The sequence below is a fragment of the Coloeus monedula genome (genome assembly GCF_965178545.1).
Source record: "Coloeus monedula genome assembly, chromosome: 1".
Classification (NCBI taxonomy): domain Eukaryota; kingdom Metazoa; phylum Chordata; class Aves; order Passeriformes; family Corvidae; genus Coloeus; species Coloeus monedula.
The window spans coordinates 144596314-144613268 of NC_138781.1; the positions used below are offsets into that span (position 1 = coordinate 144596314).

The 16955-nt window shown below is 38.1% G+C and overlaps 1 protein-coding gene across 3 annotated transcripts in view; it reads right to left on the bottom strand.

The window, feature by feature from the left end:
• The window catches only part of TRPS1 (transcriptional repressor GATA binding 1), a 211103-nt gene that overhangs the window by 137133 nt on the left and 57015 nt on the right, over window positions 1-16955 (bottom strand). For all 3 annotated transcript variants that reach the window (XM_082296734.1, XM_082296732.1, XM_082296733.1), the window contains one exon: window positions 9065-9668. In XM_082296734.1, coding sequence (XP_082152860.1) covers window positions 9065-9668 — 604 coding nt within the window. The remainder of the gene's footprint in view (window positions 1-9064; window positions 9669-16955) is intronic.

A 16955-nucleotide genomic window follows, 5' to 3' on the forward strand; every position in this document is an offset into this window, starting at 1 on the left:
CCCAGAATAACATGTGAATTAAAACTCATTTCAAGCTTGTTTGCATTGCTTCTCATTCCCATTCATAGCAAATTTCTTGACAAACGTTCTGATTATTTCTCTTTTTTCCTCACTTTTTTTAAATTTAAACACAATTTTCAAATCACAGACAGTCTTGCAAGGAGAAACAGCTGATAGTACAACCCATCTGAAAATGAAGAGGATGGAATTTTACTCTCAGCAAGTGCTGGAGGCAACTTACATGATTAAAGACTGCACTGTAAGCCATTGTTAAAGGACTTCTTCCCATAAGTGAAAATGTGCAGTTTGCTACCATACACATCAGAGGCACATAAACCAAAACGAGGTCAAAGTCAACCAAGAAATGCAAATGTCTCGCTCCAAAATTCCTGCTTTGGCTTCCCTCCCCCACCCACCCCCAGACTGAAGGAAAGAATAGAAATTTTAACGAAGTTAAAATTAAAATTAAAAATCTGATTTTTCAGTTTTCATTCTTTCATTGGTATGCTTGACAAAGTTTGCATCATCACACGCAGAGAAGATAACCAGCAATATCGATGCAGGATGCAGTACTATGATATGTGACTATCATAGTACTGTTGCACAATAGAGTTTAACACATCCCTCTTCACTCTTGCCCTTTAGATGGGAAATTCCCTTTTTACAGACAGAATTAGGAAACTACAGCCTAGAGCAGCCAAGAAAACATAGGGAATTAATCATCTAACTAGGACAAACATGATTCACCAACCTGAGATTTGAAAATCTCAGGCAGTCCAGGGATACACAAACTCAGCAAAGATTTCCAAGCCTGTTCACAAGCTGCCTGCAAAGTGCTGCACAACCTGGGCTGCCACCACTCCAATTGCTTCAGATACCTAATACTGTAGACAACACAAAAAAATATATTCCTCCTCTCATCTTTATGCTAAAAATATATATACTATCTGAACTCCAAATAATGTAATGTGCAACAGGAATACATGTATTTATGGATTTATATTACATACACATATGATTATATCACAACAAAGACTGTAATATTTTCTAAAATACATGTATATGCTACTAAAAAATATGCTTAGAAAAACATCAGCAAGAACCATTTAGCCCCTGTAAAGCCTCATTTCAAAAACAGAACTTGGTGGAAGAAGCAAATTAATTATATTAAGCAGGAAATTGTTCACTAAACCAATTGGGCTACATTAGAGACCTGAAAATTAAGACTAGTTCCAAGGTGACCATATGCATATTCTGAGGAGTGCCAAGGTAACAAAAGACATTCCAGAAAACCTTTTTCATATCTTGCACACACACATGCACACACATATATATGCATATTTCTGTTTCAGCACACATCTGTTCACCTAATAGCTATTTTCCATAGTTGTTTTTAACTGGCTGTATTATCAGCCCTAGATACCCCCATGACAAAAATCACAGCATGTATGTGCACCGTTTATTCATAAACCTCTTTATAAATCCTTAGCATTTTGAATTTGTTCGGATGTGGATAGCATCTGGATTCCTTCAAATCAATTATAACTACAATGCTCCCTTTTTAGTCCAATAAATTAAACATTTATTTGCTGTTGTAAGATCCCTCCTCTAAAAGAGTGTATTTATTATGTCTTTTAATTACCAAATACATCTAGAGGATCATCTGAAATTCAGTACAGAAAGCAACTCTGCACTTCCAGATGCTAGAGGTATCTTCACATAGATTTTCGCTGTTCAGCACCATGGTACTTCAGGCAAAAATGGAATTATGTACAGTCCTTGCCTGCATTCATCTGTGAAATTTAATTTTCCATTGAAAATCTACATGTTAGCAGCAAGTTCTGTCCTCAAGCATGAATGTGTGCTTCTGATTGGATCCAGTTTGGCAAAGATTATCCTTAGTTTCTAAATACAATTGAAGCTTCCATTTCACTTCAGGTATACATCTATTGCTACGTATTACTGGCAATACAGAATAATAATAGGGCTGTATAACAGTTATAGTTGCACTTAACTTTTCAAAACTTTGGTAAAGCTCAACTAATTCTTTAATTTAGTCATTATGCAAGAAGCTGCATTTACTTACTTCCCATTTTAAACAAGGCTCCTCATTGACAGTTCTGTGAACTGTTTAGACTGGAGGGAGCTGCTGCTGCACTGTTGGCCTTTGCAATGCCCACAGTTATGCCCCACACATGGATGCTTTAACCAAGCTGCAGTCACTGTCAGCACAATTTAAAATTAAAAAAACCCATCAGGAATGTACTTGAAGATGGTAAAAACACTATCTGCTAACCATACCAGTCATAAAAGCATTGTCTCACTGCATGTGCCCAGTTCGGGGCAAGAGGCACGAACAGGGGCTGTGGGACTGGGCCGGTCCCAGTGCCAACATGGGCAGCTCTGCGGCACAGAGGGGCTGAGCCGGGAGGGAGAGCTACAGGCCCCAGCCCAGGGCAAGGGAGGCCTGGCTTGACCTGCAGTGCACTGAAGACTGTTCAGGCCAGGGGACAGTGTCAGGAGTCGCCTCTGTGCCCAGACCCCCATCCAGGCCAGAGCAGTGGGGGTGGCCAAGGAGCAGTGTGCCAAGGAACCAAGGATATTCCTATCCTCATGCCGAGTCCAATACTGCCTTTCCCCATGGCAGTGATGGCACAGAGCAGCTGCCACATGCATCAGCTTATCTTCACCCAGCAAACCAAGCCCAGGTGCAGGCACGTCAAAACAGTGCACAGACACTTCTCGCTCTCACCCTACACCAGGACACCAAATACCAGACCAGAGAGAGCAAAAGAGAGCTCCTCCCACCTGAATTAGGAAGGGGCATATAAAATTGAGCTAATTTCATGTGACACTGATTGTCCATCTGTTTTGGCCCCTCAGTTCAATACAAGAAAGCACTCTTCTGCTCTCATCTGCATTTCGATCTCATCTATCCAAATGCAGCAGCTTGTTTTAAATCAAGAATTATCTTGGTTCTCCCTGCTTGAATCATTGTTATTGATCATAGCAACTTCAATAAACCCCGCTGCTTACCCAACGGCCTGGGGGCCCTTACCCATCTTCCCAGCCCTTTGTTCCACATACTGATTCACCTTTTCATCAAAGATTTTGACGCAGCTGCTGCCCTTTCGCATTATTACCGTGCCCCACCCAAATAATGATTTTATCACTTAATTCTCTTCCAAACCACACTTCGTAAAAGGGAGACCAAAAAAAAAAAAAAAAAAAGAAAGAAGGAAAAGAAAAAACCCTATGCCCTGCCGAGTGGGTAAACATGGCTGAGGTGGGGTTGTCTCACCACATGACAGACACACCCCACACAAAAACCAGAAACATGCCTTTCATTGGGCAGGTTAACATTTTTCTAAAAGTTACTTTCTAGTCCTATCTGATCACTGTCAGGATGAGTAATGCAAAACATTCAATTTCTTATGGGTTTGGTTCCAGTAGTTACTAAAAGCAGCCAAGTACATGTTTGTTTCTAAACTACTTGAAAACCTTCAGAAAGTTACTTTAGTTTCATTCCTGAGCCCTTCACCAGAATATGGATTTTACCAGCCTGTTTTGCACAGTAAACACAATGCTTCAAAACTATTTATCTTCAAGTACTAACTTTATTTTCTCATTTTCCTTGTTGGAGGATTCTTGCCATTTTCCAGGATGTAGTTAAATGTAGAAAAGTAGCCCACTGACTCCCCAGGCAGAGACTTGTAGAAACAGGTGCTTTAAAAAAAAATGAAAGACTTTGTCAGCTCTCTCTGACCTGCCAGAGCTTTGTGCATTAGTAAGACACAGTGCCTGCTGAGTTCCCCTCAGCTAATTAAAGGACCCGTATGGCAATGAATGGCCTTGACTATAAATACTTCCTGAAAGATCTCTAACAGAGTCAGAGGAAATGGGAAAAAAATGAGATGCAGCTACAGAGAAACTATTTTAGATGTTTCTTGTTTAAAGGGCTGCTTTTTCTCTCCTGAAGTTGAGGGATGAGATGCAGTACCCAAGACTTACACCAACTTAAATCTAAGAAGTGTGATGCAATTGTATGCATTAAATTTAATTCTGTAGATATACCATTAAGATGCTACTATGAGAAGATGGTTGGAAATGGGACACAATGCCAAAGAACACAAAAACTTCCACCTGTCACCCTGGAGTGGCCACTGAAAAATCACATTTAAACGAAGATCCCACTCCGTGTGCTTGAACCTTCTCATGCTGCTTCTTGTGCTCCCACTAAAGGCAGCAGCAGCAGCAATATTTCTACCAACATCAGAGAGGCAGGTTTTACCTCAAATGTATGTAATCCTTCTAGCCAAGAATTGTATGTGCTTAGAGAAGTCTTTTGGAAAGCACAAAGGACAGCTCAGCATTTCCACTGCTTTGCAGCTATCTGGTATCCAGCTCTGTGGATACCAGTAGTCAGTACTTGATAATAGGAGAAATGATATTTTGCCACTAGGAATTGTGTCTGATATTTACTACACTGATATTAAAGCAATTACATGTAGATTTAATACTTAAATACCAATTGCTTTTTTTAAAATTAGCTCTGTCAGTCACCCACACAGGAGAATGCAAAACAGGGAGAAGGGAAATAACTTTTTCTAATTCCCTGTCTCCCCCAAATTTAAAGCTGTATGACCAGCTTTAGCCAGAACACCATATGAAATACCACAGGAGCAAATATCGCAGACAAAAAAAAAATCTCTTTTTTAAGTAAACGAAAACTTTTTTCAAATGCTGTGATTTCCTGTAGTGTGTAAACAGTCTGATCATTATGGTGCAAAATAATCTCAGTTTAATAGAAGAGTCAGTTTTATCCTTTGCCCCATATAAAAAGCTCATAGCTAAGGTTAACATAACCTGACAGATATTTAACATTACAGCCTGCAGTATGCTTTTGATAAAAATCCACACTACTTCTGCAATAATGTAACAATCTGTCTCCCTTTGACAGTACACAACTCCCTCCATGAACTATGATTAATACACAAAGTATTCTCCTTGCTGTCTGCAGGTCCATGTAGCCCCAGAGGACAGACACACTGACCTGTGTTATTCTGCATCTCTGTTGACTAAACTACTATGTCTATACCAACACCTTTAGGTGGGCTAACTAGGTCTGTGTGTAGGTTTGAAGGCTCAGGCTACAATTCCCCATTTTGTGGCAAACTTTATTCTGCAGTGTCCATATGCACCAAAACAGGACACTTCATTCAAAATCAGTTTAGCAAAAACTTCCTGCTGTCCAAGATCTGCGCTGTCAAAGCATTAAACAATCTGCCTGGCCTGGAGTCTGCTGGCTGCCAATGTGCTACCCAAAAAAAGGAACATTTTTGCATCTCAATAGACCTTCCAGTATCAACAAATCTTTAAACTAGAAAATCAGCTACTCTAAGGAAGAGCAGAAATAATGTCCACATTGTACCACGCTGAGGTACATTTTTGGTAATTCCTATTTGCAAAACATACCAATCCGCTGTAAGTACAGCTGCTGGAAATATTTTAATAAGAAAAAGAAATTAAAGCTAGTGACAGAAGTGTACCAAGCCCCAGAGAAAGATTCTGTTACACACACAAAGCTTGGAAGCATTCTCAGGGAAAAAGGTGCATCCACTGCACACATGTATTTGCACCATCTCCAGCTCCCAAGGGTCACAAGCAATTCAGTCTTTTAGCTTCTAAAAATAACAGAAATCTTAACCCAATGACTCCCACAAATAATCTACTGTAGCACAGAGTCTGGGGAAGGACCACGGCCATCATGTATGGAAGGAATGCAAGAAACAGCATATAAATGGCTTAGACTACATCCAAAAAATTACTCCAAGCAATTTCCAAAAATTAATTATCCTGTAAGCATTAGGAATTTCTGTGGGCCATGGCATATTTTCACCCCTTCTCCAGTTATTTGTACTATCTCTGATATTTTACCAAAATGCTAATGGCTCCTAAATTTGCAGTATCAACCTCTATCTATATGAAAAAATGTGAAAAAAATCTGATCTCCGCTTTGCCTTCCTCCCATCATCAGGAACATAAAAAATTAAAAGCACATGGTATTGCTGCTACTGTCAAATCATTATAAATCATTTGTAATAAGCAGAACCACTTTATAAATAGCCAGTACAACCAAAGGGATGTGTTAGGGATTTTCTTCTTCAGTCCATTTCTCAGTGTTTATTCACTGAGTAGTCCCAAATTTTTGGCTTCCTCTGTGTCAATCTTCAGGGGGAAAAAAATGAAGGTGTCCAGAGTGATTTTATTATAGGTTTTGTTTCCTAGTCACCAGTCGTCCTGGGATACAGTGTTTTGCATAAGCACTCATTATATGATACCAGAAGGATGTATTGATTTAACACTTTGCTTTCAGAGAGGACAAACTTTTATACAGCATTAGCTACGCCTACAAGCTATTTCACATTAGAAAAATAAATGTAGCCAAAAGTACACAATAATGAAAGATTTGCTTAACAGTACAGTGTATTTTTTTATTTCAGAGGATTACAAAAATTAGCTTTTTCAGGAATGGATGGTAAGTTCTTTTCTGAACAATTTTTATTTCTCTCTGGGCCAACTGAACTTCCAGGCATACATATCTGTATGTCAGATAATCCTTAACTCTAAGATCCCAATGGTCAAGCTGACCATCGCTTTGCCTTCTTATTTACGGCTCCAGTACTGCATACCCTAACTCTGTCTGCAGAAAACTAAATCAAGAGCAAATTAAAGGAGTTGGGTTTCTATGATCTTTTTCACAGATTGAGAGGAAGATGAAACTAATATCACTCACAGAATCACACTCCCACATCTCCTATCCTTCAGATCACCCCTTACCTTCAAGAAGTTTCAATTCTCCTTATGTTTTCTCTATCCATCAATCATGACGAAAAATGTAAGATTAGGAAGTCTGTTCAGCAGATGAAAAAAGTTAACCTCCTTTCCCCCACTTTTTAAAAAATATTTCAAGCTGACAAAAGCAACTTGTCCAATTTTCAAAGAAAAGTGAAAATTCAAATATTATCACTAAGGAAAAGACCCAGACAAACAAGTCCTTGGCACAACAGAGTTCGAAGAGCATGGCAGCTGAAGGTGCACACAAAATTAATTCCTGTTTGAACGATGTTGATATGGTTTCATCAGTCCCTGTAGACATAATCTGCTAATATATCATTACAGAACTTATAAAAGAAAAGGAGGGGTGTGCACATTTTAAAATGCAAGGAACTAATATATATGCACTGTTACTACACAAAAGTAAGACTTTTTTTTTTTCAGAAAAGTATGGAAGAGACAGGTTTTTCTTACCCAGAAGTGATGAAACTATTTCCAAATTGATAAAGTACTAATGAAAAAAGTATAAAAAAGTGGTTTTGTGTAAAGACTTCAAAAAAGCATCTGAACTTATTTTTAAAAAGGGCATAGGAAGCAGTCAGCCTACAGCTTCCCATTCTACATTCAGCAGTGGCTAAAACAGGTAATATAATGGCCTTATTCTAATGCTTACTAAGATTTTAGAACCAGCTACCAACCAAATTAAGACCTTTAAGAGCTGATTCTGCATACTATCGTGTCCCTTTGCAAATTCTTGTTTAGTTGTCTTTCCTCCTCTGGTAGTCAAAAAATAAATAAAAATTATTTGTATTCTGATAAACCACAATTTAAATGCCTCCTCTGGCCAATCTGTCTGCACATGGCTAAGAACCAGTACAAGAACTGAAGTGGGATATAACTAATATCGTATGTACAGCATGAATTCCACTGCTGCATGAGTTTATTTAAGTATTTTAATACATATTTCCTAATGGAGGAGAGAAATATAATATTGCCATCCACAGTGAGCACACACCCAGGTTAGCAACAAGGAACCTGTCATACTGTAACTGCTTTTCATACACTTGAAATCTGAGAACAATAACTAAGGTACAAAAGTTTGTGGTCCCCCTAAATTGCATGCAGGGTTTAAATTACAGACATTCTATTTTATAATTAGAATATGTGCAATATTTTTAACACCACTGACTGCATTTAAAACAGCTTTGAAGACACCTATATGTACAGAGACAGATAAACCTGTGTATAATCTTAGCAGACCACGGAAAAAAACATTTATCTTCCTTTTTGTCTTTTTCTGATGTGTTACACTAATGGATGCTATGGTTATAAATGCTGCTACAAAAGACAATAAAGGAAACCAGCAGATCATCACTTCCATTCTAGTGAGCTTTGTCTGCAGACTGACTGCTCCTGTGGCAAGTAGCTATAAATTCAGATAGAGACCAGCTCCTGAAAACATGTAATGACTTCAGGAGAAAAGCATTTATTTGTCTCCCTGTTCAGCTCCTCAGAATGTGAGAGCTTTTCTAACCTCAGTTTTCTCTACAGTGGGAAAAACACACCTTGATGGATGGGAAAGTTCCTTGTATATAGATCCTTTTCTCTTAAAAAAAAATAGGAATTATTTGATGTGACAAATATTTGCCTTCTCTTATCACGTGAGATCTTTCCTTTTCTTTTTATTTTGCTTCCAAGGCAACCAGACAAGTGTCAAAATTTGTATATAATTACAGTGCTTCACAAAAAAAGGTTACTTTTTATTAATATTTAACTCACGTTTCATATTCTAAGATACGTAGTAATATGAAATCCTGCTTAAGTGCAAACTGTCACACCACCACAAAATTTAAGAGGTGATTAGTTGTTTTAGTGTAACAGATGTGCAGCCTTCTGGGGTTCTAAACCTCCCTTCCTCAAATGTATCACCAACCTGCACAATTAGCAGGGATGATTAAACAAAATTCAATCAGAGCTAAATAGCAAAAGCCGAAGCTTACTAATACTACATCAATATATAGACTGCTTTATGTGAACACCTTGGTAAATTCACCTGCCAGTTTGGCTCTACAAATTCGAATCTTTCCTTGACTTTTTTTTTTTGTTTCCATGCACTAAAAGAATCCCAACCATATCAGTCCAGACCTAAAGAAATCATTTGCATGGCCAATCAAACATAACACATATGCAATAACAAAAAGCAAGAGGGGGAAAAAAACTTTCCTACCCGTAATAAGGACTGGGATTCGTCCTTTGCCTTGCCGTCCCCGGATCCAGAGTAGGGCTGGGTGAGCTGCCCGGCTTTCTCTGCTGCTCCGGCTGGGACACTCTGCAGGAAACCCTTGCTCTCCACTGCCAAGCCATAAATGGGCCTCGCAAGATGGGCAGCTTCTACATTTGGACTATCCCTTAAAGGCTTTGGCTGCTCTTGACCAACAGACACTGGGGTCAGTAAGCCTAGACTGGTCTGTGTGTATGATGGGCTCCCCCTCAAAACGTCTGTTCCTCTCCAGGACACATTGCGAAGATCATCACTGGGACTGTCAGTCCAGCCTTTCTCCTTGAGCACTTCCTTATCTTCTATCTTTTCCCTCTTCACTATGCTGTCAGATATGGGCTCTCCTATTTTGGGATCTGGATTAATCAGACTGTAGACCTTAAGGTCAATTTTTGGCTCTTCCTTGATAGACGAAACGGCATGACTGTCCTCCCCATTGGCTGTAGTGATGTCCATTTCCTGACAGTGCACAGTGTTGAAGTGCTCTAGTAGTGACTGAGTGTCAACAGCTGTGAAGCTGCACTGACGGCATTTGTAGCAGTTGTGTACTCGCCTGGAAGAAAACAAGAAGCAGATTAACAGGAGAGTCACCCCTTGGCCTTCCCTCTCACAGTGGTTTTACCTACCAAGATTAAGAAAATAAATCAAACTTACACTATGACCCTCTAAATAAAGCAAGCAGGTTTACTTTGGTGTCTTATACAACAGGGCAAAAATACTGCTGATTTTTCCCCCCATGCCTTGCAATGGCCTCTTATCGTGCCTTCACATTCCACTGCCTTATCCTAAACTTCATAAAATTTTCACCGGGATTTTGTGTTTTTCCTCTTCAGTTTTCTGCAATACACTTTTCACTCTCTACTGCAGCAGAAACACTAAAAAAAAAAATGTATTTTTCAAACAAAATCAAATAGAAGAGGATAGTTCTCTTGTTATTAAAAAAAACCCACTTCATATAATACATAGATGTATGTTAGAAAGTTAAACTGTTTTAAAAAGTCCTTTACTTTCCACCAATTCCATATACTTTTGCTTGACAAAGATGATTTTGAATGGAGCGCTGGTTAACTTATGGATAAGAATACACTGAAGGACAGAAGGTTCTACACAACAGACAGTAGTGTTTGGTTTTCTACAGACATTTTAACACAACTAAAAAAGATGCTGTTCTAAAGAAAAAGCACAGGCTGCGTCACTGCGAACTGCATTTCCTGTCACATACAGAAATTCTTTGGTAGGAGCTGTGGAGCAGTGTGGAATAACACGCCTTCCTGTTTTTACTCTAAAAGCCTATAAAAAGTACTGCATTACTAAATTATGTAAAGCATATGTTGCTACATGAGAACAACGTTACCCACTTACTGTATCTATCATAGGAACAGAACACTGTTTATGAGTTCTCTAACGCCATTATGAATAATTGTTTACAGTCCAGGAGTGGTCAGAGCCCTTTATCAGGCTCCGGGCCCCACTGTGCCCAGCATCCTACCAATGCAGAGCAAAATATCATCCCTGCCCTGCAAAATGTACAGAATTCTACAAGAGCTTCTCCCTGCAGACATGCTCACACATCCACACCCCAGGCATTCAGAGTCACAACAGTGCCTTTAGCCAAGCTAAAAAAAATGAGCCTTTCACTATCCACACTGGACATAACTTGTATGAGAAATCTGTTACTGCCCTGACAACTCCAATTGTTACAATTAATTCTTTTAAGGCCGAATCTTTGTCTCAGTGAAGTCGATGGCAAAACTCCCACTGACTTCAGTAAGAGCAGGATTTGGCTCTTGGTGCATCTGTAGAATTGGAATGATACACAAAATGTCCCTTTTAGACTACGATAGTTTAGAAGGGACAACTTGCCAAACTTATTAAACCCCCTTGTATTCCTTCTCTCCTTTTGTTGGAAAAACAAACCATATGTTATTTATATTGTCTGATTTTCTTGCAGTTGTGTCAGCACACAGACATGAGTACACATTCAGACTCAAGCTTTTCAGCCCTTGTGCAGTATCAGTTTTCTTTTTGTCATTTTCTGTATTTATATTCATTTTAAGGGACTAGATGGGCTTGTTCCATTATGCAAAAAATAGATTCAGTTATTCTCCACATAGCCTTATGGCAACAAAATCTACTTGTGGGAGAGCAAGCTGTGGGTTAAAATCCTGTTCTGGCTGTGTTCCTTTTCCTTCATTCTACAATTGTGTTTTATTAAAATCAGCTTGTCTCTCAATGCGACACTAATATACTCTCTCTTGCAACTTAATTCTTTTCTAAACCAAGCTTAATTCTCTTCTGAACCAAAAAAAAAAAAAAAAAAAAGTGCTATCTGATCAAAACTATTTTATAAATACAAAAAGCCAAGTTATAAAGAGGGTCAGCCCTGTAAAGGTGGGATACCATCAGAGAAGTCCAAGTTAGACAGGGGCTAGTTATCTTAAAAGCCAAGCTAAACAAGACACCATTTGGGGCTAATGGCTCAACCACATACACTCCCCATGTGAAAGTTTATCAATCCTTTGGGACGCTACTTAGCCCTAAGTGTCTCTTGTTTAACTTGGCTATTTCGATAGCTAACCCCCTTCCTAACTTGGCTCTCATCTACAGATATCACACCTCCAAACAGCTGATCTTTTTCTGCCGAACTTGTCTTTTTTAAATTTTCCATTCCACACTGGCTAAATGTTTTTGATCAGCAGCCAGATACACCACACTTCTGAGGACACAAATAAATGCTGAATATTAGATGCAGTTGTAACTACATGGCTGAGGCCCAGCTAAAATCACCTTTTTTACATTAAAAGTCTGTTAATTTAAATTATTTCTAATTGGTTCAAAGTCAGTCATATAAGCATTCCTTTATTCTTCTATGAGACTGTGATAAGCACTGTGATATGGAAAAAATGAAGACATACTTCAGTAGATAGAAATCCAACAGGCTTTTTGTTTCAGAACATACACTTTTCCAGTACACATTAAAAATCTGCCATCAACATTATAAATCTTCATACTTCACATGGGTTTGTCCTGTGTATTATTCTATCCCTAAGCTCCAAAACGTAAGCTAAAATTTGGAACTGTCCAATGCAAGTCACAGTCCCAAATAATAAAAAAGTAACTATCATCAGCTATTAGAGAACTTTTGAAAGTTGGAAACTTATTCTTTCCCAGAACAAGGCATAAAAAGAAAATGTTTTCTTCTCAGTTTTCAGTCTACCCTGACAGCAAGCAGGGAAACAAATTGACCATGTTTGATTTCTCTTTTACTAGAATTTAAGCCTACTCTGTTTCTAAAAGCAAAAGTTACATCTAGAGTTGTGTACAAAGATCTTCGAGGCTAAGCAACAGAATTTTTAAAATTCCAATTTGCAAAGTACACAAGAAGCACTCCTGTGCATTACCTCAAAGTTACACTTTACAGCTAAACTACATCTGAAAACCTCCAGCTATACCATCTGAAACTCTGAATTTGTCTGGTGCAATACTGTGTGTTGGTACAGAGCTACTCTAAGAAGAGGAAAATCTTGCAATGGAAGAAAGTGATGTAAATGAAGAAGGAAACAGCACTCTCCCTTCTATGTTATTGTTTATACAGCTGTCAAGCAAACTAACAGCAGGTTCAAGCCATAAACTGGCATTATCTGCAATATGGCACTGGGCTGGCAATGTCATCCCATCCACTGATGTCACTTAACATTATTATTTTCACTACAAAATAAAGCAAAGACCTGATTATTTGTGGACATTGAAATATTTACAGCCCAATCCCAAGATTAAATATCAAGAAATTCAGGTAAAACCTTTGCTACACCGTTATGTTCTGAGAATTTAAAAAATCTTATCATTATTTGCACTGAAAAGTACTTGAATTCGGTGCTATAAGATACAAGAATTGGGTGCTGTAAAATACAAGGATTTTCCCTCGCAAAATCTTGAAGTTGGAGAGATTAGAGCGTTGGGGTTTTTTATGGATTTAATGTTCTTTATTTGAACTTCCTAACAGGCTGCAATACTCCCAACACTAGCCAGTTGTTAATTAAGTCTTGTTGACATACTTCTAACTAGTCTGAAGTATTACAAAACACCATCGTCTACAAAACAAGTAATTTTTTTTTAATTACCTGAAGACAGTCCTAGGCTCTAGGGCATAGAAAATATTCTGGAAGAAGGTATGGCTGTCATATCACTTCCATTTTTTCACATGTTTTATTTTAATTATGAATATAATAATTACTATCATTTCTCATGAAGAAACAGGTTTATAAGAATGTTAACTTTTTGGATGGGTGCTGCACTCAAGCTTGTGGGGAAGGAAAATATTCAGAAGAAAAGACGGCAAGCAAAGCAAGCAAGAAAATTCAGTGTAGTGTTAGAAAGGAGAGGAGACAGGGCAGAGTGGAGAGCAAGACTGAGATCAAAGGAGAGCAAAAGCCATTGGCAAGAGCAAACAAGTTCAGAGCAGTGAATTAAGGTGTCAGGAGGATGGAAAAGGCCCTCAGAGCTGCTGCTATTGTTCACCGAGTGAAGGCTTCTGCTCTGCTCTAAAACCCAGAACTGGTGGGCCTCAATTTACATTTTTGCCCCGAGTTTCTTCTCTGGGGGAAGTGTCCCAAAGGCACCACATTTCCATAAGCTGCACATCTGAGAGCTTGCTCTGGCTTCTTCTGCCAGAGAGTCTGAGGGTCAGTCCCAAGACCCCTGTCCCCAACATCTCCACCCTGAGCTGCAGCCCGGGTGCTGGGAAGACATAACCCCCAAGCACCCCTTTGCCTTTTGCCCCCCTACCTCCTTTATCTTTGAGAGGTAAGGAATTATTTAATTAACTCAAAATTAATTTCTTAACAGAACCTTTCATAATTGATGTCATCCACATTTTCAAAATAATTTATTAGAAAAATGATTCTACACTATTGCCAAAGCTTTTATTTCAATTGAGTCTTTATATTTTCGTATTATATTTTGTAGTTTAATGAATCACTATCCTACCTTCTTTTTAAAAAGAAGTTTTGAGGATTTTTCCACATAGCATTTCTAATTTTAACTAGCACCGATCAAATGCTTTCTGTCAAATAAGGTTTTACATGAAAATTTCTACCTTTTGCAAAAATGCAGTTTTGAAAAAATTTCCAAAAAATGCATTGTTTTCTCACGTTTTAGCAAAATTTAAAAAAAAAAAGAGGCACTTCTGCAAGAAGCCACTTTGATTTTAAAAAATCAATCAAAATTAATTATTTTGGAACAAGCAGGAAAATAATCTCTAGACTAAGTGAAACAACATGCAAGATTTGCCCAAATACTCAGTTTGATTTTTATCTAAATTAAAAGTGTTGGCATCTTCTGGCTCATCACAATACCAGGCAGTTTTGAGAAAAAACTAAGCTTCGCAATGAACATAACGAGTATCTGATTCCTCAGAGGTATAATGGAAGATGAGTAGTAGCAAAATTAGTGGAAAATGGAGGAAAAGAAATCTTCTAGGGATTTATTTCAGTAAGCATATTTTTGTGAGGTTTAAATACAAGTTAACTCAAATGCAGTGTGATTCATTGACTTCAAATTTAACTGAACAGCTCTCAAATAATCATGTCAAGAAATACTCAATGAGCGCTAAGTGTAAGTATACATTTTTGTAAAGAAAACCTGGGAAATACTGCTTATGCAAATTCTAATACTGTTGCAAATACATGGCTGCGAAGGAATAACACTGGGACATACAAAACTTTTTAGCCAGCAATACATAGTGAAATTGTAGATGTAGAGCCAAAAGGAAGCAAAATAAATAATAAAATAAATTAAGCATGTTGTTCAGACATATGACTCAAAAATGAAAATAATGCAGACAAAAAATACATTAATCAAAATATGTAAGTAGCATCTAAAGCCAACACTGATACTCCAGATTATCAAGGCTAAATCTGAATATGTGAACAGCAGAACATTTTCTTCCACCACATTAATGTTTAGTATTATGTTTACTATTAAAACCCATTCAGCTCCTTATTATATAAATGAAGAGGGTTTAGAGACATGCACATGTACAGGATTTTAAATACATCAGATGTACATAATGTGTGGCATAAAAGCATTGAGACAAATTCTGATTAAGAAACAGAGAAGCCCAGTTGGATGCGAGCTGACTACATTAGCATGTTTCCGTGTAGCAAGTAATGCTACTATTTTATAGATGTTCGACTTTTTACAATCTGAACTATTCTCTATCTTTAGTTCCTAAAATACAAAAAGGCAAAGAAAACACGTGATACATGCCCGACTTCTACTAAAAAAAAAGGCCTGATAATAATAATAAAAATAGACATTATAATGTCTCAAAAGTCTTAGTTTGATAGAGTGAAAACTAGGTTTTACATAGAAAAACAATAAAACCTGCTGTGTTCACCATTACAGAGCACCTACCACAAACTGAACTAACTTATGTGATTTCAAAAAAGATGCACAGTGGGGGAAAACAGCAGCACTACAAGTAGAAAAGAAACAAAATTCAAATTATCAAGGGGGAAGTACAGGAGAAAGGGAAAGAAGCTGGCAGTTATGGGGACAGTGTACTTTGCTTTAATTATACAACATCCTCGGAGTACTCAGTAATGTCAGAGACTGGCGTTAACAGAATATGTTGTTCGAGTGTTTTAAACAAAATAGCCTTAGACAAACAACTTGAAACTAAAATGCTTAAAGTGTATCTCTTGATTTTCCAAAGTGCAGTTCCCTATGACTACTGCCAGAACTGCAGGGTGCTGAGCCCTCTGAAGGAGCAGCTACAACTACCCCATCTTGGACTTAGCACTTAATTTTGAAAGTCATGGCTTCTCCTTTCTTGGGAAAAAGGATCTTAGCTTGGCATGCTTGTTAAAACTTAAATTACCAGCTGCAGCAAAATAAAAGGTTGGGTTCTTTCAGTAAAGGAGCCATTTCAATCTTCCAGTTATTTAACCACTAAAAAAAGATCATGCCATGCCCCAGCAGCGGACAAAGTGCTGCCTATGGAGTTCTTCAGCATGGCTCAAAGCTGTTATAATAATGCTTGGAACTTAGATACCACTTTTCATCTTCAAAGCAGTTTACAAACATTAACTAATTAATCCACACAACATCCCTCAGGCCCACTTGGATCAAAAATGGGGAACTGCATGCTGGGACCTGAATCCTCTGTGGGCCCTAGCTCCAAATTAAAGATGAGCAATCTACTCTTTTTTTTTTTCCTAAATAGACTCCTGATATATTGCCAATGCAGCCCTCTGTTGGGCAACATTTGGATGCCCCCAGCTTTAATCTCTATTAAAGTATCATGCCCCAGTCTGCCTTTGTTAATTTTGGATGTCTTGGAATCTATTAAACGTGGCACAGTTTCTTGAGCTTTTAACAAAGCTTTAGCTTTGAAAATGCATCTTCTTTTGTCTTCATTCTAGCTGGCTTCCAGACAAAGATCTTTTAGATGAGATAGATACTGAAGTTTTCCGTTGTTGTTGACGCATTAGCCTTAACTATTAACATATTCAGCATGATTTTCTAATATTTAACATTGCTTTTGCAGTGGCACATAACTGTTGCTCTTTACAAAGTCTAGGAGCCAGCTCCTCCTCTGATGCAAAATGGACTGCCAGTTTACAACAGCCCAGGAACTGACCCAAGAAGTTTAGCAGGAACTTGGCTGCTACTATGACATTGTGTCAGACTGAGTCAGGAGACTGGCCGTGTCCACCTCCAAATAGGAACGTTAGCACTTAAAATAAATAGAATGACACTGTAAACCAGCAACACGAAAATAAGCATCTGCAAAAGGATCTTGGGGAATGACATCAACAGACAAAAGAGTGTCTGCTCC